We start from the raw sequence: 26,851 nt of genomic DNA on the forward strand, positions 1-26,851 counted from the left end.
GAAGTGGGTTTAGTGATCGGCCCTATTCGCTTGGCTTCACCAATTTTCACCATTGGCTGCCTTGGATCGGGATACCCCCTGGGGTCGAAATCCCTTCAAGGCTGAACAACCTGATGATTTTGAACAGCCTTGCGACCATCTTGGTGATTCGCTCTCCTTACCCCTTCGAGATTTTGAGTTGCCTTTTTGTTGAACACAGCACTGCACCGAGGTCACAACATAACTTCTGATTTCTTCTTCTGACACCTTCGAAGGAAATCAGACAACGTTTCATCCTCTTTAGGGAAAGAGATTTTGTTATATTCTTCATGTCGACATTCATCGTCAACTTCCATGGAGGTGTCCTGGGACATTTCGACCATATTGACCTCCATATTGACATCTCCAATGATGTCCAACTTTTGGAATTGTAACTGAAGGCCCTCAGTGGACTTGTCCATCTGTACGAAACCATCAGCAGTTTCTTTGGTGATCATCATCAGCTTGGAACCTTCAGCGTCCTCAGCGTCAGAGACATCAGTATTTTTGTTGATATCTCCCAGATCTTTTTGAATGAAATCATTAAGAGATTCCTGCTCGAAGTATTCAGAACCCTTTTCTATAACAGGTTCTTTGACAAAGTCTTCAGTGACTTCAGTCATGTCGAAATCCTCAGTGACTTCAACAAGGTTCATTTCTTCTAGCTCCGTGTAATGGGCCTCAACTACTTGTAGAGGGTCGGAGTCGATCTTCATCTGGCTCCGTGTTTTGTCTCCGAATTTGAGTCTCCCTTCCTGGATGGAATTTTTCACAATATCCATGAAAAGAAAACATTGAGACGTTTTATGACCTAGAAAACCATGGTATTTGCAAAACCCTATCTTCTTTCTTTGTTCTAAAGGAGGTATTTGGCACTCGGAGGTACTATCATTTGACCATCCTTAACTAATAAATCGAAAATTTCATCACATTTCGTAACGTCGAAAGTATAAGTTTTCTTGGGAAATTTTTCACTCTTTTCTGGTTCGACGGGGTTTTTTCCATTTGAAGGCGCCAAAACTTTACACGCATATGGTGGCCCTTGTGTCAATTCAGCAAGGTCGATCTCGTTATCGTCGAAGTCTGAAAGTCCCTGACAGGAACCTTCATCATCATTTATGAAATCGACATAGGCTACCCTTTTACCTTTATTCACCCTAGCATTTTCTTCCCTCAAACATTCTAACTGTCGAACCCTATCAGCCAGTTGGACCATATCTCTTAGATATTGGGTATCCAATTTCTTCCTAATCGAATAGTCAAGGCCCCCAGCGGCCATTTCGACCAGTTCATGCTCTAGTATTTGTGTAAAACACCTAGCTTTGAGCAATCGAAACCTATTCAGATAGTCATCAATTCGCTCAATAAACTTTCGTTTGATACTAGCCAATTCCTTCAGACTTATCTTTGTTTGTCCCATATAAAATTGCTCATGGAACATTCTCTCCAGTTGATTCCAAGTGTGGACCGAACTTTGGGGCAAGGTGGTGAATCATGTAATCGCATTCTTTGTCAGTGAACTCAGAAAAAACTTTATCCTAATGCTCTTATTGTTTGACATGTCTCATGCCTCAATTAAGTATCTAGCCAAGTGCTCAACAGTGGATTCAGTAGTATCCCTAGCAAACTTAGTGAATTTGGGGATTTTGGTTCTAGGGGGTGCTTCTGCCTGTAAGATATATTCTGACATAGGTGATGTATAATTTGGCCTTCGAAGGCCGAAATTTACCCCATTTCGCACCATAATCCTCTCAACCATGGCTGCTAAATTATTATCTGCTGCCAAATCATCATGTCGAACTTGCCGTATGATATCGTCGATATTTTGTGGTTCCCTGGGTATTTGTGGTTCGATCCTAAGGGGTAGTGCTCCTCCCCTCTGATTTTATGGGATCTGGTTGATAGTAAGGTCTTCTTCAAATGTGGCTTCCTGATTTTCTCTCACCCAATCCCTAGGAGGGTGTCGTTGGTGCTGCGGTACACCAAGGAATTCAGACATTCGTGCCACCTGCGCTGTCATCTGTTGATTCAACTGAGTCGTATTTTGAATCAGAGGATTCAATACGGTGGTCAAGGTTTGGGTTAACATTTGGATCATCTCATGGTTGCTTCCGTCCATCTGTTGCCTCCACGCTGCTGCGGAGTTATTGGTAAGACTAGGTAGTTGTGTCTGGTGCCTCAAACTTGAAGATTAGTTAGTTCGACCCATGTTAACCCAGACCCTTGTATTGGAGAATTTATGTTAACCACTGGTTTTGAAAAAGTAGGACCAGCGTTGTGTAAATTAGCCATCACTGAAGTCGGTATTCCGTATGGCTATTCTCGACTACCAAATAGTATTGAGAAACCAGGGGGTACCAAAGGCCTGTTTGGAATATCTCTAATTGGTGGGGGAGTATGAGGAGGTCCCCTAGGCCCAATGTAGGTTAAATTGGTTCAGTATGGGAAATCGAATAGGCACTGAACTCACCATAGATGGAACTATTTCAAACATGTGCGATGTGGTCATGCTTGCCCCTATCGAAGAAGAAGGGGGCGTTATGTTACTGGTTGATGGATTTTGAGAGTTTTGGTTATCTGGCGCATTTACATTTGCCATCCTCGTATGGGATTCTCTCCTTGGTCGTTGTTTGTTGTTTATGCATACTTTACCACTTCTCAATAACATACAACGGATCCTTCCCCAACAACAAAAAATGACTTAACAACCCGAACTAAAAATAATTCAAAATGTTAGCACCATCCCACTGGGCGTGCCAATTTGTTTAATATGAAAATTGGTAAACAACCGTTGATCTTCCAAATTTCTAAATTTGCTTTCTCGCAGGATCGATCAGATTGATCCTAGGAAGTGTGCTAATTATTTTTGAAAATAAGTTTTAATAATCGCGAACACTTCGACAGTACTCGTGGGACTAGTAACTATAACTTTACAGTAAAATGCTAATATGGATTAAAGAGAGAAATTGTAAAGGGCTGATAATAAACAACTGGCAAAAGTAAGTTTTCAAAGCAAAGAAACTTAAGACTTTAAAGTGACGAAATAAAGGAAAAGTGTTTGGAACAAATCAGTAAAAAACGTAGTTATGGAAAGATAATGATAAAATTTGTATTGCTTTAAAATAACTAACAATGGTGTAAACAAACATACATTTTGTGATTTACGATTCTTCTTCACACGAATACTTGGTAAATTTATAGACTCTGTACACACTTTGACACACCCTATCCTAACACTAAGACCCTTTATTTATACTGGATCGAAATAACCGTTTTTGACGGCCCTTCAATCACGTCGAGACACATGGCGCCTTGCATGGATGTAACTATCCATTATGCTCCACGTGTACTTTCAACTGTTTCAGATAAGAGCAAAATTCCCTCCTTTATTTGAAATTTGAACCTCTAATCGAAAATCGTCTTCAACCGCTTTAAGAGATATTTATGAAGTCTCAGCTGCATGATGACTCTTATTACCCTTACCCAATCGAAACACCTTCATCTGGTCGAATATCACCTCCTGGTCGAAAACATTTATACACAGGATTTTCTTTTTTTGGTAATTCTTAATTGGCGTCGAAATTATGAGCTAACACAGTTACAAAAGAGTTTTAAAAATCTACATAGAGAAGTCGTAGACGCTTTAAAAAAGTTAGCTTCAAACAATAATTTTTTCACATTTAGAAGCTAAAGTGTTACTTACAAAGTAATGCGGACAATGTATGAAACATCGTTGCAACCGAATTCTTATGTGTCGTGTCGTGATTAGTAATTATGACTTGTGGCATGTTTTCTTGGTCCTTCAACATAGTCTTGCACATTTCCAAAGCCCATGTAACGTTGTCCTCTTTTTCGGATTCAAAAAATGCAAAACCGACTGAATAAGTCATCTGTAGAAGCAACACCAACAATTTCCAGGAGTGGAAGTATATACTTGTTTGTTTTGTATGTTGAGTCAATTATGAGCACGGAGGGAAAGGAGTTGAAAAACTTGACAAAATCGGGATGACTCAAAAATATATCTTAAACGGTGATTTTATCCTCACAAACTCTATACCTCAAAACATAATCGTCATCTTTCAAAAGTTTCAAGAGTTGTTGCATCTCAAATATTGGTCATTTTACCGTCTTGTTGTCTCGAGCACGCATGTTGTATATTTGTTTGATATTTGAAACATTTATATGTCTTTTTCGTTTTAAAGATACGAGTATGTTTTTAGGCGCCACCATGTTTAATGTCATGTTCGAAACAAGTTTCATCTCCTCCGAAACAAGGTGATATACAATGGGATGATCAACTAGTTTGTCAATCAAGGCATGATTATGTATACCGGAAATCACATTAAATTTTCATGTCTCATCTGCCATACAGTATCCACACAATTTAAATAAACACTCACATTTCCTTGATCCAATTTCATCTCGTTTCAACCTCCTAATCTTTGGTTGGTACGTGCCACTTCTTTCGTATATCATTGTTACAAATATTTGTCTTCTATCTGAATAATTGTCGAATCTTCTGATGACAACGCCAAACCATAATTTTCTGACCTCCCTACAGACCCATTGTAGCATATTTCACGAACAATAAACACTTGTATATTTGTAAATTATGCACGGACATCTACATCGACAACAACCGGTCGAACACTCGGTTTAACATAATTGTTCACTTCATCCGATTTAACATCATCATTCACTTCATCCAATTTAATATCATGTTTCACTTCTATCGGTTTAACATTCACACTAACAATAGCTTTGAAAAACATATTCGATTGCACCATATCTAATACCACCAATAATTAAAAAAATAGTGTTAAAAATCAAACTAACGGGACAATCTAGAGATGCATTTGAACCACACCAAACTTTATCCAAAGATGTATATTCGGATTCAACGTCCATTTTTTTTAGCTCAATAACAAGATTAATGCAATGAATGAGGAATGAAATGAATGAATTTTACCTGCAATTCCAACTTGTTTTGCTCCCTTTTATGTGTTAAAATTAAAGAATGATGTTTTGATGATGAAAATTTGATTAAAAATGAGAGCAATTTTTTTTAAGAGTTTTGAAAATGGAGTGTAGTTTGAATATGGAGAAAAAGACTATGCAAGATGGTGTTTTATTCAATTTTTCACTAGATATTTTCGAATATGCTTCTCAGAAAATATCATTAGATCGTTAAATTAATTAGCTTAGAATAAAAACACAATAATTGAGTGTTGGAGTTATTTCGGAGATGCATCTCCAGATACACCCAAATATGACACGGAGATGCATCTTCGGATCATATTTTTTGCAAAATCTGGTGAATCTCATAAAAACTGCATTTTTGATATGATTTTAGGTGCGTCCGGAGATGGATCTCCAGATGCATGAAAAACATTTTTGAATTTTCAAAAGTGTGGAAGACACCACCAAAAATGAAAAATGCATTTCTCTTGATTATTAGAATGTTCAATGTGTGTATGACCCAAAACCCATAGTTTGTCGGTAGAGTAAAAAAGTCTCATGGTTTCTTAAAGTTTGAATATATAAAAGTTATTTTTCAATTTAGAAAAGATATCCTAATTGTTGCACTTCAACGAATCTCTTTCACCAGGGGTTAGTCCAAAATTGGCAAAATAACGACAGAGCTAATTCCATAGGATATTCGTTAAAGGATCATATTAGGCTACAAACAAATTACGAGGACTTTATTGTCATTTAATTACACGCGTTCTTGTTTGTAAAAAGAACTGGTGGATACAGTTGAACTTGGATAACGTGGCCCAATCCACAAAATGTCCAATGATATCCATGCATGTATGTAACAAAATCTAAACTCACTCCACACACTACACAACCTTCATGTGTAAGACATTGATTGAAACACGGACAGGACAAGGTTCTTCACCGATAACTCAAATTCCCATTTTGTCCTTCCTCCGGTGACCGGAAAATATGGCAGTCTCTGCCAGAGGTCAGATAATGCTCTCGTCTACCGTCAAGTTGCGCGAGCCAACAATGATGGCTAGTAGGAACTTGAAGGTTATGAAGTTTTCTAATGGAGAAATGATGGGACGAAAGATTGAGCTTCATGTTGGTAACAATGGTTGCACTAAGAATGTTGTTAGGAAAAATATATCCATGTCTCTCACGGCTGACGTGGCTAACGAATCCAAGGTTTATCTGAATTAACTACCACTTAATTTGCTTACAATACTAAATAAATAAACTTTATGTAACATAATCGAAAAGTTTCAATTATGTTGAACGGGAATATGGGATAGTGCAGTTGAAAGATATAGATATGGCAAAAAGTGACCCAAGGACAGTTGTAGCAGTTATACTCGGTGGAGGAGCTGGAACTCGTCTCTTCCCTCTCACTAAGCGACGAGCCAAACCTGCTGTAAGTAGTTTTTCTATTCTTATTCTTTCTCCAATTTCTTAATTCTATAGATTAGTCCTGCAAAGCACTTAGACAAACATGATACTGACACTAGACACAGACACGTGTTTATAGGACACCGGCACATATCATACACATCTTCAATATGAAGTATCAGAGTGTTATAGTGCTCTTCGGCTGCATAATGTAATGCAGCTAGATATGAATTTGAATATCTTCTTTGGGGGTTTCTTATGGTAGGTTCCACTTGGAGGTGCTTACAGGCTTATTGATGTGCCAATGAGTAATTGCATTAACAGTGGTATCAACAAAGTGTACATTCTCACTCAGTTTAATTCAGCCTCACTCAACAGGCATATTGCACGTGCTTACAACTCTGGTACTGGTGTCACTTTTGGTGATGGCTATGTTGAGGTATCTCTCGACCAATGAGGCGTCTTTTTCCTACATTACTTGCATTCTAAGTCAACTATGTGTCTGTGGCTGGTAAGCAGACACAAATTGATTTCTAAATTATCTTTTATCTAAGAGTGCTTGTCCTGTTTCAGGTTCTTGCAGCAACTCAAACTCCAGGGGAACAAGGTAAAAAGTGGTTTCAGGGTACTGCTGATGCTGTGAGGCAGTTCCACTGGCTCTTTGAGGTATTGTTGGCCTAAAATAATTAAGAGAGCAGCCGTAAACAAGTTACTTAAGCACTTATTGCATAATTATTTATTAAATTAAGTATTTTTATAACAAAAAAGATAAATTATAGGTAAAATAATTTCATATAAATCATAAGCTAATCCTTGAGAGCTTATGAAAGTAAGCTAAAAACAACTTATAGAATGTCATAAACTGTTTCTATAAATTCTCTAAAATAGACTCAGAAATGCATATGCTAATAGATAACTACGAATAAGTCGATCCAAACAGACCTCAGAAGGAATTAGATGCTGGTTAAAATATGACTTTCATGATGTAGGATGCCAGAAGTAAGGATATTGAGGATGTTTTGATTCTCTCAGGGGATCACCTCTACAGAATGGACTATATGGACTTTGTTAAAGTAAGGCATCATGATTCATGTCATATAATTTAAGCAATTATTTTCTGTTTCAATTCAGTTAATTCATTCAAATTATTTACTCTATGATGTTTTTGTTTTTACTCGATTTCTTATCTAGGATCATCGAGAGAGTGGTGCAGACATCACTCTTTCTTGCTTGCCAATGGATGACAGGTAGGTTGCTCCCCATAAGTTGTAAGACTCGTGTTATTACGGTTAATCTCTTGGTTCAGTAATACTATCAGATATGTTACTGTTTAAAACCCTACTATGCAACCATTATAGCCGCGCTTCAGATTTTGGTCTAATGAAGATAGACAATAAAGGGAGGATCCTTTCATTCAGTGAAAAGCCTAAAGGAGCAGATCTCAAAGCAATGGTAATACTCATGTTTATCATTACTTCCAACTAAAATACTACAAGTTTCAAAAACTAGATTCACAGCTAATACTGCTTCATAATTTAGCAAGTGGATACAACTGTTCTTGGTCTCTCAAAGGACGAGGCTCTAGAAAAACCATACATTGCTTCGATGGGAGTGTACGTCTTCAAGAAGGAGATACTTCTTAATCTATTAAGGTACGGATCATTATCAGTTAAAACGTTAGGCTTTTCTTGTGGCTCACGTCATCTATCAATGTATTTTTTAAAATACAGAAATATGCACAAATATGTTGATCCTATTGCAAAGCTTGTTTGCTCAGTGCTACCAATTGATTTAATTTAGATGGCGCTTTCCGACTGCAAATGACTTTGGATCAGAAGTCATTCCTGCCTCAGCTAAAGAATTTTACATGAAGGTATGACTGAAAAAACTAGAAGAGAATGTGGAAACTTACCTTTGCATCCAGCAGAAAGTTCACTTTCACTTATTATGAATATTTACGGCAAAATTTTGAATGCAGGCTTATCTCTTCAATGATTACTGGGAAGACATAGGGACCATCCGATCATTCTTCGAGGCAAATCTAGCCCTCACTGAGCATGTGAGTGTCAGATTTATATGTACAGCAACAATTAATTGAGTTTCGATGCAATGAATTTAACAAGTTCAGTTGTAAAAGCTTAACTATTCAACATAATTTGAATTAACTAGTTTTCATTGAGATTTGAAAGAACAATTTTCTCGATATAAAATGTTAGCCACTTAGAAAAGCTTACTTTCTAAATTTTCAGCCGTCCAAGTTTAGCTTTTACGATGCAGCAAAACCAATGTACACATCAAGGAGAAACTTACCACCTTCGACGATTGATAATAGCAAGGTCATTCTACATTTCCCTTTGCACATACCATGTGATTACCACTTTTCTGCCATCAAATCTTAAATATCACTAGCATGTGTTCTTTCTTATGCAGGTTGTTGATTCAATCATATCGCATGGAAGCTTCGTGAATAATGCCTTCATAGAGCATAGTGTAGTTGGAATCAGATCAAGAATAAACTCAAACGTTCATTTAAAGGTTCAGTTTAACCATTCTACTAAGTACAAAAGATAACAGTGCATTTTGTTATCAGCACTAGCATAGTTTTTACATGTGCATTCATCTAGCTCTATTGTGTTATATTTGTATGCAGGACACAGTGATGCTTGGTGCTGACTTCTATGAAACTGAGGAAGAAGTGGCTGCACTGTTAGCTGAGGGGAGAGTTCCAGTAGGAATAGGAGAAAACACAAAGATCAAGTAGGAAATGCAACTCTCACTCTCATAGTAACGCTAGTTACTGTTATTAATATACAAGCTCATTTTTTCTCATATATTTGCAGGGATTGTATTATTGACAAAAATGCTCGAATCGGAAAGAATGTTACCATAGCAAACTCAGAGGTATGCTTTTAAAACTAATTTACAGTAAAATACTACCCTTGCCGTATAAGCATGAAACTATCATTAAATTTTCTATATAAGAGAACAAATAAATCAAAATTAATCCAAAAAAATAAATCTAGACCCCTCAAAACATATAGTGAATTTGCTAATTGTATTACCTGCAGGGAGTACAAGAAGCTGATAGATCTGCAGAAGGGTTTTACATCCGTTCAGGCATCACTGTCGTATTGAAAGACTCAACAATTGAAGACGGACTCGTCATATGATAAAGTCACCAATCATTTGTTTGAACCATTTTGCCATGGATTTGAGGATGAGATTTTTTTATTTTATGAATTGTAAAAATAAAAATAAAAAACACAATGGATATAAATATATTGGCATATCATCCATCTTATATTCCAACCCTGTCTGTCTTGACATATTATAGAAATTATTAACTCAAGTGCATATTTTACACAATAAAACATATTACACATTTGTTATTCATACTTTAATTGCAATCGCTTTACTCTATATGGATTCATTATCAAAGAAATTAGATTTTGTAAAATATATATTTAATTGCTTTTAATATTAATTATTACTTAATATAAAAAAAAACACAACAGAAATTTTAGTATTAGTTAAATAAATTATTCAAAATTAAAAAAAAAAAGTAGTGATTTAAGATTAATGGCTATATGGCCCATAGAGGGGGGAAGCAGGTCAAGCTTCTGAATTTAGAGTGTATCTGGAAAAAAAAACTTATTGTGTATTATTTGTCTTATGGGATAATCATTTATGCAAATGATTAAAAGAAATGACTTATGATATCCTCAAATTATTTTCAACTTATTCCATAAACTCTAAAATAGCTTATAAAAATATAATATTCGAAGATTATTTAGTTTACTCAAGTAAGCTCTTAATTTGGAAAAAGAATCCACACATAGGCACTTATATTGAGAACTTCTATTGTTTGTTTTTCTTTAAAAGTCTTGTCGATATTTTTTTATTTGATCAAGTTTTGAAAGAAAATGCCCCTGCCAATTTAGTACTCACATATTGAAGAATATCCAAGAAATAATAATTAACAAAAAAAGGAACTGTTCAGATAAATACAATTTGAAGCACATTACATTATAGTGGATCAGATTAAAATATGTGAAGTTCCAGGCAAGGTTTATGGAATAAGCTCTTCACAAACAAACCTCAACTCATTTTCATATCTCTGCAGAACAAACCGCTCCTCAGAGATTATAATGCTTGTGACAGAACAGTTGACATCAGAAAAGGGTTTTCTACAAGTCCTCCCTGCTCGATGAAGATAATCAGTGGCAGTTTTGGGCGGATCAAAGTTGTATATGTGAGTCATTTCTGGAAAGTCAACTCCTCTAGCAGCTACATCTGTTGCCACTAGAAGATAGCCGCCACCTTTCTTAACCTCCTGATTCAAAGAAACAGAGAACGGTCGTTACCATCCCTTTTACACATAACTTGACTTGCATACACATTTTAACACTACCATCCATAAACTAGCATACTTATGGCCATAGTCTCAGGCTTAACGTGAATTTTGATGAGGTTTAAATCTGCTTAATGTGTATTTTTATGAGGTTTAAATCTACAACAATAGCACGCACATTAAACATCTGCTAATTTTAAAGCTAAGTATTAGCACAACTCTTGAGCTAAATGTCCCCTTGAACAAGGTAGTGAGACTCGAGATCCTATGCAAGATCGGGTAGGGGTAACAAGATTGTGAATCGGGGGATCATAACACGGATCATCGTAAGATCCTACCAAATTTAGAAGTTCATATATATTGCATATAGATTCATAATATGCATCTGAAGCAACATAATTTAGTAGGAAAAAAACTTCAAATAACACTAAATTACTTTTAAAAAAAATTTAGAATGATAATATTCATAGAAACTAACTCAAAACAACTCAAACATTCAAACAGTAGCATATCACACCTAAAAACATCTAAAAAGAACCAGACCAGAACAGGAACAACACGACTGAAAAAGCTTCAAAACAGAAACCAAACAACTCCAGCAGACCAGAACATGAAAACTTAATTGCACAAACGATTTCGCGGCGATTCCTCCGTTTCTACGCCTTTTCGCAGCAATTCCGGCCGCGCCTACCAAAACACGATTCCGGCCATACACCGGCACAGAGGGGGTTACAAGATTGAAAAATCGTCTGATCCTACGAGTTGGATCGCGATTCTGACTACCATGCCCTTGAGGATAAACCCTTGTCCTCGGCCAGTGATCCTTTTGATTTCTCTTAAAATTTAGCTGAAAGCCCACCCTTCCTCTCCAAGGCAACAATGTCAAAGATTTTATTAAAATGTTGTCCGTCCTTTAACCAATGGTTCCCAGTTAATCAGGTAGAATGAACCGGTGCAATTTGGTTATCGGAGCAAGAGTCACAATGTGACTCGAATATTAAATATTGTTTCAAACTCATATACATGTTGCATTATATTATTATTCACTCGTGGATCAATAGTAAAATAAATTTGGATGGCAACCTAAACTGAAAAGTCAGAGATTACCAATAAAATCTTCTATCCATATCAATAAACTGAATGACACTTACCAACAGAGAAGCTGCTCTTGAATTGAAATTCATGTCATCTTCGAGAAGGAGGATATTTAAAGAACCATGATATGATGTCTTTAGAAAGTCAATCACAAGGGATGTGGATGGATCATTTCCAGTCTTTTTCGACTTCTCAGACTGCATAATAGAATATGTAATGTTAATCGATCGATAACTTTATCATAATACCCGAACCGATTCAAGCAGATATTAAATTCACACGTTTGGGCTAATAATTTCAACAGTACACCTGTCAAGTTATAAATAATGCAACCAACCAAAGTCCTATACCGCTAGCTTGAAAATCAAGACAATTGATCTCTAAATAAATTCCCAAAGTCCTATACCACTAGCTTGAAAATCAAGACAATTGATCTCTAAAGAAATTCCCAAGCATATGATGAATATAGAATTTAAACTGTGTTGGAAGATGATATGTTTTATTCATATTAGGCATAACTCATCCTTACAAAAAAAAACAGTTTGTTAGGTGAGGAGTGTCACTCTTTATAAACTTATTATAAGCCTTATCTTTATCCTATGTGGAACTTAGGTTTGATGTTGAATTAGGAGACTAAGAGACATTTGAATAAACCGTGTGTCTTGAAAAGCACTACGGAGACTTTATTTTGTATAGAGAGATTATAACTAATTACATGATATAGTCGATGTGGGACTATTCGATATACAAATATTCTTAATATTATATTTACAAATATCAACACTCCCCCTCAAGCTTGAGCATATAAGTCAAATGCACCAAGCTTGTTACATATATAATTAGTTCTAGGGCTTCGCAGAGATTTTGTAAACACGTCTGCCAATTGATCATTAGAGTTGATAAAGTTTGTGACGATGTCACCTGATTCGATTTTCTCTCTGACAAAGTGACAGTCTATTTCAATATGTTTGGTCCTCTCATGAAAGACTGGATTTGAAGCAATGTGCAATGCGACTTGATTATCACAAATAAGTGTCATTGGTCTTGCTTCTTCAATTTGAAGTTCCTTGAGCAACTGTTTTAACCAAATAAGTTCACATGTTGCCGTTGCCATGGCCCTATACTCTGCCTCGGCGCTTGATCTTGCAACTACGTTTTGTTTCTTACTTTTCCAGGATATAAGGTTTCCTCCAACAAGTACACAATACCCAGAGGTGGATCGTCTATCAATGGGTGACCCTGCCCAATCAGCATCGGAGTATCCAACTATCTGAGTATGTCCTTTATTTTCATACACTAGACCTTTTCCTGGAGCACGTTTGATGTATCTCAGAATCCGGATAACAGCATCCATGTGTTCCTGACAAGGGGAGTTTAAGAACTGACTTACCACACTAACTGCAAAAGAAATGTCTGGACGAGTGACTGTGAGATAATTCAACTTTCCAACCAATCTTCTATACCTTCCTGAGTCAGATAGAGGCTCCCCCTGATTGGGTAGTAGTTTGACACCTGGATCCATAGGAGTATCAGCTGGTTTAGCATTCAACAAACCTGTTTCTTCCAAAATATCCATAGCATATTTCCGTTGAGAAATCACCAAACCATCTATAGATTGGGTTACCTCAATACCCAAGAAATAACGAAGTTTACCAAGATCTTTTGTCTGAAATTGATTTGAGAGATGTTGCTTTAGCTGGAGTATACCCTGCTGATCACTACCAGTTATGACAATATCATTTACATACACAATAAGATAAATACACCCTTGGGCTGACTGACGATAAAAAACAGAATGGTCAGCTTCACTACGAACCATACCAAACTGTTGTACTATAGTGCTGAATCTGCCGAACCAAACTCTCGGAGATTGCTTAAGACCATAAAGAGACCTGTGTAACCTACACACCATATTCGATGACTCCCCCTGAGCAACAAATCCAGGTGGTTGCTCCATATATACTTCCTCTTCAAGATCACCCTGTAAAAAAGCATTTTTGATGTCAAGTTGATGAAGAGGCCAATGTCGAATGACTGCAATGGCTAGAAGAAGTCTAACAGATGTCATCTTGGCTACAGGCGAGAAGGTATCACTATAATCCAATCCAAAAATCTGAGTGTATCCTTTGGCTACCAAGCGAGCTTTAAATCGATCAATCTTACCATCTGGACCAACCTTCACTGTATAAAGCCAACGACAACCAACTAAAGATTTCCCATGGGGTAGAGGAACCAGTTCCAAGGTACCACTGCTTTGAAGAGCACACATTTCATCAATCATTGTTTGCCTCCACTCAGGGTGAGACAATGCTTCACCTGGAGTTTTAGGAATAAAAACAGAAGACAAAGAAGACAAACAAGTATACTGCAAAGGGGAAAGACGGTGATAACATAAATCAATATAATGTGGAGAAGGATTTCGTGTTTGACATATACCTTTTCGAAGGGCAATCGGAAGATCAAACTCAGGTTGCAGGATCAGATCCGGTGATGGCGGAGGCGTCGGAGGAGAGTCTGCAATGCCCTCAGGGACAGGTATGACCTCAGGGACAGGGACGATAGGTGTTGGGTGACGACGCTGATATGTTTGAAGTGGTCGAGAAGTGGGTGGGTCAGGAGCCCTAGACTGATGGGGGATAATGGTAGGCGGGACATTAATAACTGCCGGAAAAGGTGTGGGAGTACTTTCTTGAATGGGTTCTGGAGTTACGTGACTGGACTTGAAATATGGAACCGACTCGAAGAAGGTAACATCGGCCGATACTAGGTATCGTTGTAGAGTATGTGAATAACAACGATAACCTTTTTGGGATCGATGATAACCAAGAAAGACACACTTTAGTGATCGAGCTGAGAGTTTATCAAGACCAGGAGAGAGATTGTGTACAAAACATGTGGACCCGAAGACTCGGGGAGGAATTGGGTGAAGTGGGGAATTGGGAAAAAGGATTGAATGAGGGATTTTATTGTTAAGGACAGATGAGGGCATGCGATTTATAAGATAACATGTCGTTAGCACAGCATCCCCCCAAAACCGAAGTGGAACATTACCATGGAGAAGTAGGGTCCGAGTGGTTTCTACAAGATGCCGATTTTTGCGTTCGACTACCCCGTTTTGTTGAGGTGTATGAGGGCAAGATGTTTGATGGAGAATACCATTGCGTGACATGAAATTTTGAAATTGTTGGGATAAATATTCACGGGCATTGTCACTTCTTAAGGTACGGATAGACACACCAAATTGAGTTTTTATTTCTTGATAGAATTGTTCAAAAAATAGAAAATAATTCAGATCTATTCTTCATTAAGAATAACCACGTGCAACGTGAAAAATCATCAATAAAGGTGACAAAATACCTAGACTCAAGAGTAGAGACAGTACGCGGGGGACCCCAAACATCGGTGTGAACTAAAGCAAAAGGGGACGAAGCTCGTTTATTGACTCGATTGGGAAACTGACCACGAGTGTGTTTCCCTAGCTGACATGACTCACAATGTAAGTGGAGAATCTTTGGCTGAGCATGTCTGAGATGACACTGAGAGGTAATAAAGGCCTTGAGACTCACATCCGACACCAATCGTCCGTCCCGAACTCCGATCCTGCAGGGTAACATTATTATTAGTGAAGGTGACACTACAATCAAGAGAACGAGTTAAACGACTGACTGAAAGTAAATTAAATGGACAATTAGGTACATAGAGGACAGAAGTAACCGAGAGAGAAGGTAGAATTCGAACAGTACCAATCCCTTCGGATCGGGTTTGAGAACCATTGGCAGAAGTTATAGTAGGTAAGAAACCGGATGTAGAGAAGGAAGAGAAAAGATTTTTATTACCGGTAACATGATCAGACGCACCAGAATCAAGGACCCAAGATCCAAGAGAAGATGATTGAGAGAGACAAGCAGATGAGAAGATGATTGAGAGAGACGAGCAGAGACAAGCAGATGAGAAGATGATTGAGAGAGACGAGCAGATGAATTACCAGTGTGTGCTACCGAAGCAGTAGAATCTAAGTTCTGATGATTCTGATACCACCTGAGGAAATCATCGTAGTTTGGCGTAAAGTTATGAGGAGTAGCCATGAGTATCGGATCTGAAACAATTTCCCTATAGAGAGTGGAGCGGTGGAAAAATTGTCGAGATCGGCCGTCGGACGTGCTGTCACGTGCGGATAGAGAGTGGAGCGGTGGAAAAATTGTCGGGATGCTGGTAGGTTACCGGAGAATTTTGAAAAGTGAGAGGCAAACCGGAGTGATGACACCTGGGGTCAACCTCCGCACGTGTCAACTGGGTAAAGTGAGAAGCAAACTGGTTTGTAAAAAAATTCTCACAGGAAGACAGTGGGTCAACCGGGCGAAGAAAGAATTGTCTCTTAGCAGGCTCTAGATACCATGTTGAATTAGGAGACTAAGAGACATTTAAATAAACCGTGTGTCTTGAAAAGCACTACGGAGACTTTATTTTATATAGAGAGATTATAACTAATTACATGATATAGTCGATGTGGGACTATTCGATATACAAATATTCTTAATATTATATTTACAAATATCAAAAGATACTATTCAGACCACTCATCATTTATATTCACGCACCAAGTCCAATAGTGTGCGTGAGAGGATAGACTAGGAAAACCCAAGTCCCACGTAGAAAAGATATAAAATTGATAGGAGTTTATAAAAAGCAACACTCTTCACCTTATAAGATGGGTTTGCGAGGATGAGTTAGGTCAAATATAGAAACCTAACATGGTATCATAGCCTAGTCAAATACTACAATGTGGAAATTGAACCCCACACCAAACATGAAAGTGGGTATTGAAGTTGTATTGGAATCTCACATTGCAGAGGTTCTAAGTTGTTATATATATATATATATATATATATATATATATATATATATATATATATATATATATATATATATATATATATATATATATATATTGAATAGAAAAAAATAATCAGGGTTACTTATTACAAATGTGAAGTTTGGTAACTATTTGCTTGTAATTAGTCATAAACTAAGGCATGTAATTTACTCCCAAAATGCAGCTTGTAATTCATTACCTTATATTTGCTTGAGAAGTAGTAGATTACAAAATGATCAAAAAGTAAGAAATAAGTAAACCAACAATACAAAAACAACAACCAAGTCTTATCCCACTAAGTGGGGTCGGCTACATGGATCAACTTCCGCCATAATGTTCTAACCAGGACCATGCTTCTATTCAAATCGTTAATCTCGAGATATTTTTTAATAACTTCTCTTATAGTTTTTTAGACCTTCCTCTACCTCTAGTTGTATGACTCCTCTCCATCTAATCTACTCTCCTTACCACATAATCTACAGATCTTCTCTCTACATGCCGAAACCACCTAAGTCTATTTTCCACCATCACAAAATAACACAACAGCATGGAAAAGGCTCATTCTTATGGCATTGAACAGTAATTATGAAAAAGCTGATGGCATTATGATCGGTCACCATTTTCACTATGTTTTCATCACTTATTCGACAAGAAACCAAGGATTCTGGAATACGTTGGGCGTATTATGTCACATTTTAAGTTAGTTTTAATTTCTGTAAGTTATTTAAGCGTTTTATCAATTTTTAGTTTTATTTCGTGTTTTCGGGATTTTATGTTTTGGTTGTCTGTTTTTATTCCCTCCAGGTTCAAGTAGAAGATCCAACGGACTCAATACAAAAAAGTCAAGAGTTCCGACATTCGAGAAAAGAGATTATTCAGTTACATGATGCCTGACACGGCCACCCGTGTCAGGATGAAGTCAAAACAAACTGCATAAGAGGGTCAAGACAGGGGTGTGACATGGTCACCCATTTCAGTTGACACGGGCCGTGTCAGCCCAGCTGAGAGTGAAATAGAAGATGATGGCAAGGCATGGGCCTGACACGGCCACCAGTGTCAGCCCAGGTGCAAAATATTTCAATTTTTGAGCTTTTATCTGGGCTTGTGCAGCAAGGACGTTCTGGGGAAATATATGTGGTTAGACACTCTCATCCATTGAATAGAAAAAAATAATAAGGGTTACTTATTACAAATGAGAAGTTTGGAAACTATTTGCTTGTAATTAGTCATAAACTAAGGCATGTAACTTACTCCCAAAATGCAGCTTGTAATTCATTACCTTACATTTGCTTGAGAAGTATTAGATTACAAAATGATCAAAAAGTAAGAAATAATTAAACCAACAATACAAAAACAACAACCAAGTCTTATCCCACTAAGTGGGGTCGGCTACATGGATCAACTTCCTCCATAATGTTCTAACCAGGCAGGATCATGCTTCTATTCAAATCGTTAATCTCGAGATATTTTTTAATAACTTCTCTTATAGTTTTTTAGACATTCCTCTACCTCTAGTTGTATGACTCCTCTCCATCTAATCTACTCTCCTTACCACATAATCTACAGATCTTCTCTCTACATGCCGAAACCACCTAAGTCTATTTTCCACCATCACAAAATAACACAACAGCATGGAAAGGGCTCATTCTTATGGCATTAAATAGTAATTATGAAAAAGTTGATGGCATTATGATCGGTCACCATTTTCACTATGTTTTCATCACTTATTCGACAAGAAACCAAGGATTCTGGAATACGTTGGGCGTATTATGTCACATTTTAAGTTAATTTTAATTTCTGTAAGTTATTTAAGCGTTTTATCAACTTTTAGTTTTATTTCGTGTTTTCGGGATTTTATGTTTTGGTTGTCTGTTTTTATTCCCTCCAGGTTCAAGTAGAAGATCCAACGGACTCAATACAAAAAAGTCAAGAGTACCGGCATTCGAGAAAAGAGATTATTCAGTTACAGGAGGCCTGACACGGCCACCCGTGTCAGGATGAAGACAAAACAAACTGCATAAGAGGGTCAAGACAGGGGCGTGACATGGTCACCCGTGTCAGCTGACACGGGCCGTGTCATCCCAGCTGAGAGTTTAATAGAAGATGATGGCAAGGCAGGGGCCTGACACGGCCACCCGTGTCAGCCCAGACGCAAAATATTTCAATTTTTGAGCTTTTATCTGGGCTTAAACAGCAAGGGCGTTCTGGGGAAATATATGTGGTTAGACACTCTCATCCATTGAATAGAAAAAAATAATCAGGGTTACTTATTACAAATGTGAAGTTTGGTAACTATTTGCTTGTAATTAGTCATAAACTAAGGCATGTAATTTACTCCCAAAATGCAGCTTGTAATTCATTACCTTACATTTGTTTGAGAAGTATTAGATAACAAAAATGATCAAAAAGTAAGAAATAATTAAACCAACAATACAAAAACAACAATCAAGTCTTATCCCACTAAGTGGGGTCGGCTACATGGATCAATTTCCACCATAATATTCTAACCAGGACCATGCTTCTATTCAAATCGTTAATCTCGAGATATTTTTTAATAACTTCTCTTATAGTTTTTTAGACATTCCTCTACCTCTAGTTGTATGACTCCTCTCCATCTAATCTACTCTCCTTACCACATAATCTACAGATCTTCTCTCTACATGCCGAAACCACCTAAGTCTATTTTCCACCATCACAAAATAACACAACAGCATGGAAAAGGCTCATTCTTATGGCATTGAACAGTAATTATGAAAAAGCTGATGGCATTATGATCGGTCACCATTTTCATTATGTTTTCATCACTTATTCGACAAGAAACCAAGGATTCTGGAATACATTGGGCGTATTATGTCACCTTTTAAGTTAGTTTTAATTTCTGTAAGTTATTTAAGCGTTTTATCAATTTTTAGTTTTATTTCGTGTTTTCGGGATTTTATGTTTTGGTTGTCTGTTTTTATTCCCTCCAGGTTCAAGTAGAAGATCCAACGGACTCAATACAAAAAAGTCAAGAGTTCCGGCATTCGAGAAAAGAGATTATTCAGTTACATGATGCCTGACACGGCCACCCGTGTCAGGATGAAGACAAAACAAACTGCATAAGAGGGTCAAGACAGGGGCGTGACATGGTCACCCGTGTCAGGTGACACGGGCCATGTCAGCCTAGCTGAGAGTGAAATAGAAGATGATGGCAAGGTAGGGGCCTGACACGGCCACCCGTGTCAGCCCAGGCGCAAAATATTTCAATTTTTGAGCTTTTATCCGGGCTTGAGCAGCAAGGGCATTCTGGGGATTTCCAACCAATGCTAAGGGATTTTAACTATTTTAGAAGAGTTTCTACAAGAGAAGAAGGACACTTTTGAGCGAGGAGAAAACAGAACACAGAGAATTGTTAGACGATCAAGTATTACAGAGATCAAGTAATTCGAAGAGCAGAAGATTTTCATGAACAGAAGCAATTGAAGATCCAAGTCATCTAATTACTTGTAATGTCTAATTTTTATCTTGAATCTGTTATGAACAATATGAGTAGCTAAACCCCCCAATGCTAGGGGTGTCCATAATTTATATTTGTAATGACTTTGAGTTTAGAATTGTATTGATAATATTGTTTTTCATAATTACGGTAATCTTTTGATGTGTTTAATGTTTTCTCTTTTGGACCAATTGAGATTGTTGTATGGTTGTCATTAGGTTGGACCGCCATTGATAAGGTTTTCATAAGATTACTCTGCAGTAGATATCACCTAGGACCAGGGATACCCTGTATGAACCGGAGGATTCTTGATATAATAAGGTTTAATTTCACCGGTAATTTCCTATGGGCGTAGAAATTAGGATTGAAGTTAATTGATATTTATTGATGCAATAGTGACTCAGGGTTGTTATAGGGACAAACTAACCTTCCCTGGCATGTTCTCTTTTTCCTTAAAACCCTTATTTTTACCGTGTTTATTTTATTTGCCTTTATTTTTATAAATTTAAATCTAAAATCCTCAAACACTAATTTTTGTTTAATTAAACGATTATTTGAACTTGATATTAACATGCTGTCCTTGAGATCGACATTCGGGGAATTTCCCCTTTATTACTACAAAAGACAAAATACTTGTTATTTTCCCGATCAAATTAATTCATCATTGAAAATATATAATGCAGATTATAAATATAATGCAGATTATAACTATTTCTCATGCCTCATAGGACTAATGCTCTGAAAATTTATAAATGAAAGTAACTTGTGTACTAATTATAAAGTAAATTTCATTCCACTAGCAGGCCAGAGACTATACTGATTGCATAATCCAATTGAAGGAGGTGATATAAGAAAGATATTCTCAACATACCTGCTCACCAACAAATATAATACCAGACTCAGGAGCATCAGATTGAATCAAGGATAACAGGGTTTGTAGTTTTCTCTCTGTATCACATACCTAATTATTGAAAATTTGAATAGCATTAGAACATTTCTAATACCCAAAATAGGTATGCAATAAATAAGAGACCTACAAAAAAGTAAGCAATTAAAGTTTAAACCATTCTACATCACCCAAAATAGGTATGCGATTAAATTTTAAGCCATTTTATATCTTTCCAAAGTCAAAGAGTGAAGGGAAGATGGGCTTCGACTGCAGTAAAAGAAAACAGTTTTATTTTAAGTAATAGAATATTAGAAATACAAGTCTCTTTAATACTCAAGATTCTTACTACAAATCTGTGATATAGGCGAGATGGCATTGGCTCCACTGCATTAACGTGAATATGGATCACATCCCTCTGAAAAACAAATAAAGTCAGAATGAATTTAAGGTACTTAAAGACAAACAAAGAATCAGATGATTTAGATTAATATACCTTAGTCCATTTCTGCTGCACAGCTTCGTTAAGAAATCGATTGTGCTGTGGTATAGATGCACTGGCAAACACTGTTTGACGTTTATTGCAGGATGAATACGAGGTCAAAATCTTCCGGAGAGAACTCACTTGCTTTGAAGAATTGAAAATGAAGTCAACCTAAGCAAACAAGAATAAAAAATATAATAAATACTGACAAAAACTGCTCAAAGGAAGTACAAAAAGAAGTTGGAAGGGCTTTATATATTTCCAGGCTTTATACTTGCTATATTTCTCAATTCAACTTAAAATTCCCAAAAGGTGTGACCAACCCCTTTCCCACTTACAAAAATGTGGAATAATGAAATCAAATATGCAAAATAACACTTTTAAAGTGCTTTTAATTTACTTTACTTGCTCTCTTCCATTTCTTTAGCTGCATTAGATCACATTGATGGATGAGAACGAGATGACTAACTACATTATACTATATATCATTTTCGAAGCAATTATAGACGGATGGTAGTGCAGCGTTTTGAAACACACACAGTCACTGAAGGCAAATCTGAGATTCTGCTTTTATAGCTCTTCATTAAACAGTGCAAATATACAATTGCTGAAAAAGTACACAAAGACAGGCCATTTTAAATGCAAAGACGAAAACTTGTACCTCATCAACAACCATCACCCGCAAGGTTCCAAGCGAAAAACGGTGTCTTTCCAGCATTAGACACATACTCTCAACTGTTGCAACTACTATTGCTGGAGGCTCTGCCTAAAATTGGAGAATGTTAATCAAAGCCTGAATGAGCTGGAAAAGGGACTTCTCTATAATACTAGTGCAGCTAGAAACCAGTTAAACAGAAGATAAAAATCAATGTAAACAGAGGTGATGTTAAATTAAAGCTATTATAGAACTTTTGGAAATTCAAACCATTTCCCAATGAAGGCCTAACGCATCAATACACAAAAAACACATGAGGAAGTAGTTGGTCATAGATGCCTAATCTGTAATGACCATCCACTATCCATATGCACCACAAACATATATCAAATGAAGTATAAGACTTAAGACACCCCCAAGAGCAAGGTACTTATATGCCACAATTTGGCCAACGGCCAGATCTACAAGGTTAACTACACAATTACTCCAGTAAATAATTGTATCTAAACAAACACAGCAGATTAAATCATTTAGTATTATAACATAAACAAAAAATACAGTATCCTAAAATTAATTAACATGAGAATCTGTAGTATTTTGCATCAGTTAATACCAGATGGACGTGGTTGCAAAAAATGGAATAGAAAAAACTAACAAACTGAGTATGAATGAACTGCATCAGTGGCAAATATTTTGAATGGGTCGAAAAATTTCATCAGACTGTCAAATGATCTCCAACAATTTAAAAAAGAAGATTTAAAAATTGCATTGTGCAGCAACCATTTGTTAGTCACCACATATATTTGTTTAAAAATAAAATAAAATACAACTCGTCAAAGAAGATGATGAAAGATTTCCACCTTAAACCAACTCTTCTGCCTTCTTAATGTTCCTCCATCTAACAGAGCCATGATGGCACCTGATCTCTGCTCCCCTTCACCTCCGGTTGGCTTTGCCACCAGTATCCTAGCAACTTTGGTAACCTTGTAATTAAATATATTTTTTGCACTCAGTTATTGGCCTTCTCCAAGAGTGTTCCCCTTGATATATGGCATTAAAGATAACTAATATGTCACAATGACATCATTACTCATACACATTCTTACTTGCATACCAAGCTCCCGGGTGGGCACCAAAACTACTGCTTGCACGGAAGACTTTTTAGTGTTGACGATGGAATATATCAAAAGCAAGTATGCTAGTGTCTTCCCAGAACCTGTCTAGATAAGAAATAAAATAGGGTTACACATCTCCCTTTTGTTATTTCATGGATTCATATGGAGTAACACATGGACAGAGATGATGAGTCGTGAGGCCACATAACCGATACTTGTGATTACTTTATTTATTTTTACAAATTATTATCGGTGTCAGACATATGAGTAGTGTCGGTGTCGTGTTTCTGATGTCTATGCAGAACATACAAATCAGAGAAATAATGGTAAAAAGAACCTGAGCATGAAGTACGCAGTCACGGCCAGAAAAAAGATGAGGCAATGCTTCCTTCTGTACCTCCGTAGGCATGACATATCCAACCTCTTCCATTCTGAAACATATTAAACCACACATAAAACTTCAATCATGTAACACACATTATCAAGTTTCGTGTAGCAATTAAAGCAAAAGTGAGTTGATTGAATTTAACTAATCAGGTTGAAACCTAGAAAGAAATTCAAATTATCGAATAATTTGGCAATAACCAATAACAATTAGGAAAGAGAATTGCCTTTGCAGTAATTGGTGAGGTACATGAGATTGACATAATTCTCTGAGAGTGGGATTGGTTACTGAATCATCTGTGGTAGGGATGGTGGGAGAAGGATTTGCAATGGCTAGTGGCGTTGTGGTGAAGATGGAGACACGGTTAATGTGAGTTGGGGAGGATAATTTCAGGAAATGGTAGTTGTTGTGTGAACGAGGGATGCGAGAGGAGGAGGAGGAAGAAGAAGAATTAGGGTTTTGGAATGAAAGAACGCGAAGAGGAAGAAGACGTGAGAGTGAGAGAGTGTGAATGTCCATTGATATTGTTTCAGTTCCGTTTTAGATAGATTGAGGAATGAATTCAGATTATTTACTCATCTGTGTTACTCTCTTCCTAACTTCATAAAAACTTCAAACTTCGTCGTCAAATTATAAGAAAGTTTTCTCCTCCGGTTCTCCCTCAAAATCCAGTAAAAAAAATTTAAAAATTAATATTTAAAATTTAGTACAGATAGAATAATATAAATAGGTGGAGGAAACTCTGTATTGCTTATTTATAATCATCATTAAGGTAAAATTAGTTAAAATTGTTTATGAATATTTAACGTGGCAATTTAGACGCACAAAATAAGACAAACATTAGAAAATAATTCTCTCATTGGATATGCTCTTAAACTTTATATGATACGAACAATTAAAGATAATTCTCTTATTTGAGATGCTCTTTGAGTTTGATTTCAGAACTTTTTACAAAAATAATTCAATTTTTTAAGGAAATTTCCAAAATACACCTAGTTTTAAAAAAAATCTAAAACTGCCTCACTTTTAGGAGGAGACGTTAATTCAATTGGCGACTCCTCTTAAATACTTGAATGTAGGCGTCAATTGGATTGGCTATGGCATGTGTCCTAGCTAATCCAATTGGCGCCCATGTGTATAAGTTGATAGGAGGCGTCAATTGGATTGACACCTTAGTGTAAAATGTAATTTTTTTTGGTAAATGGTATACGTGATAGATAAATTTGAAATAGGATCAATTGATATTAATAAAATTTGTCGTTTACACAAAAAAGTCTAATGGTGATGATCGGGATCACCTAACCGACCTCCGGTCTCACATCCTCTAGCTACCCTAACTTGTGGCCTTAACCCACGTTGATGATTCAGTATCGGTGTTTGAGCATCTGAGGGGCCAGGAGCGTCACTACCAACTACAGGAGAAGGCTTGTTGAGGTAGTCAGACAAGTCGGCATAGTCTTCAGTATGCATCGATGGTGTACCGCCGTAGCTGAGCTCATGACCCATGCCAGAGAAGTTGGGTTATGGTTGACTCATTGATGGGCGACCGGGACGGTTGAAGGGAGACATGGGTGTGAACGATGCGTCGAGGAAAGGTTGAAAAGGTTGTTGGGGTGTTTGGTAGAGATAGGGTTGTTGGATGTTTTGGCTTTGTGAGGTTTGGGCTTCTTGGCTATGGTAGGAGGAAGGACGGTTAGTGTTGAATGATCGTTGGATGTTCTGGCTAAGGCGACTTTGGTAGGGTGATGGGGTGCGTGCGAAGCGATGTTGGGTCTCAGGTTGATGGTCAATTTGTTGGTGGTGGTATGGGGTATGCTCTTGGTATTGGGGTTGAGTGTATGACATGTTTTTGTTGTATGTTTGTGTGTTGGTTGAACGGAACGTTTGACGGACAGGGGGTTGTGTGTATCTGGTCTGACATTGTTGTTGGGGGTTTGATGTTGAGGTGTCAGGTGTGTAAGTCATCTGGCGTGGGTCGTACAAGTACATATCCTCGGCGATGAACTGAAAACCAATTGATCTGTACCAAGCCATATAAGTACGACTTGGTTTTTCTTCGGTTGGCATGACTGCGTCAGTTAAGACATGGTCATGGCGGTGCTTCCATTTGCGACACTCCGATCTTGCGAAGCTTTGCCATGGATTGAAGTTCCATTGGTCATTAACTTTGCGCAGATGTCATTCTCCTAGGCTAGCTGGGGGATCTGGGATGTTTTGGGGCATACCGAACTGCAACTTCACACGATCACTGTTGTGCATCTCCACAATTGTGAATCGTATGATCGGTGTGCATGCAGTCCATACGGCCACGTCTTCAACGTTGACCTCATGGTCGTGATCCAAATTAAGGTATGGACACCAAATGAACTGAAATGTGAAAGAAGATAGGATTATAATCTGGGTAGAAGAAGTTAACAAAATATAACGAAATAATTAAGTTATTATCCTTACTCTGTCGGTCGAAGGTGATCCAACAGATTGCGATACTGAGTAATATAGTGTCTTGGACATCTGTTGTAACTCATACCACGTGCAGACCATCTACACCAAAAAGTAAAAAAATATTAGTTAGAGATAATAATCTTTAAAGAAGTAAGTAAAGATATGGCGATTTAAACAACTTACTTTTGTGCATACGAAAATGTGAAAGGGTTGTTGTTGACGGGTGCTAGGGACGGTAGTCTTGACCAACCCCATGCTTGTAGCAAAACAGCACATTCAGAAAATGTAGATATATCTTTGTGTGAGTTTTTGCACAAGGAGCTATAGAGATAGGCTAGACAAGCAGATCCCCAACTGTAACTTCCTATTCTATCTACATGTCTAAGTAAAGGTAAATACATAATATGCATGCTAGAACCACTACCTTCGAGAAATCAAAACGAGCCAATTAACAGCATAATGTAACACCTAGTTTTTATTATTCGAGCATCTTCGGTAGAATGATCATCTAAGTATAAACTATTATAGTGCGGCTTAAGGCGTGAAAGTAGTATACCTTGACCTCTTGTGTTATCATCTAACAAATCAGTCTCCAAGAGATTCATGCAAATTGAATTTGCATAGTTGGTTTTACCATTAACAACCTTACCTTCAATGGGTAGTCCCAAAACCATGTAGACATCTTCTAACGTCGCGGTAC

At 37.2% G+C, this 26,851-nt stretch overlaps 2 protein-coding genes across 3 annotated transcripts; one reads left to right on the forward strand and one right to left on the reverse strand.

The window, feature by feature from the left end:
• Positions 1 to 5,757: 5,757 nt before the first annotated feature.
• LOC127138391 (glucose-1-phosphate adenylyltransferase large subunit 3, chloroplastic/amyloplastic) lies at positions 5,758 to 9,699 on the forward strand. The gene is made up of 15 exons (XM_051064826.1): positions 5,758 to 6,189; positions 6,302 to 6,415; positions 6,656 to 6,829; positions 6,964 to 7,056; positions 7,380 to 7,463; positions 7,582 to 7,637; positions 7,749 to 7,842; positions 7,930 to 8,042; positions 8,191 to 8,263; positions 8,369 to 8,449; positions 8,640 to 8,726; positions 8,821 to 8,925; positions 9,041 to 9,147; positions 9,231 to 9,291; positions 9,459 to 9,699. Exons 1-15 carry the CDS (start codon positions 5,968 to 5,970, stop codon positions 9,558 to 9,560), a joined length of 1,566 nt encoding a protein of 521 aa, XP_050920783.1. The 5' UTR covers positions 5,758 to 5,967; the 3' UTR covers positions 9,561 to 9,699.
• A 642-nt stretch (positions 9,700 to 10,341) lies between these two features.
• On the reverse strand, positions 10,342 to 24,391 carry LOC127138392 (DEAD-box ATP-dependent RNA helicase 58, chloroplastic). Of its 2 annotated transcripts, XM_051064827.1 has the most exons (10): positions 23,936 to 24,391; positions 23,662 to 23,755; positions 23,316 to 23,429; positions 23,070 to 23,192; positions 22,216 to 22,320; positions 21,567 to 21,725; positions 21,420 to 21,488; positions 21,056 to 21,145; positions 11,893 to 12,033; positions 10,342 to 10,723 (listed from the first exon to the last, which is right to left on the reverse strand). In XM_051064827.1, the coding sequence occupies exons 1-10, from the start codon at positions 24,226 to 24,228 to the stop codon at positions 10,460 to 10,462; spliced, it is 1,452 nt and encodes a 483-aa protein (XP_050920784.1). In that variant the 5' UTR covers positions 24,229 to 24,391; the 3' UTR covers positions 10,342 to 10,459. The 2 variants fall into 2 exon arrangements, with proteins under 2 accessions (XP_050920784.1, XP_050920785.1); XM_051064828.1 differs by lacking the exon at positions 23,936 to 24,391 and having other exon boundaries at positions 23,316 to 23,425; positions 23,662 to 23,758.
• Positions 24,392 to 26,851: the final 2,460 nt, after the last annotated feature.

The sequence above is a fragment of the Lathyrus oleraceus genome, chromosome 4 (assembly GCF_024323335.1).
Source record: "Lathyrus oleraceus cultivar Zhongwan6 chromosome 4, CAAS_Psat_ZW6_1.0, whole genome shotgun sequence".
NCBI lineage: Eukaryota > Viridiplantae > Streptophyta > Magnoliopsida > Fabales > Fabaceae > Lathyrus > Lathyrus oleraceus.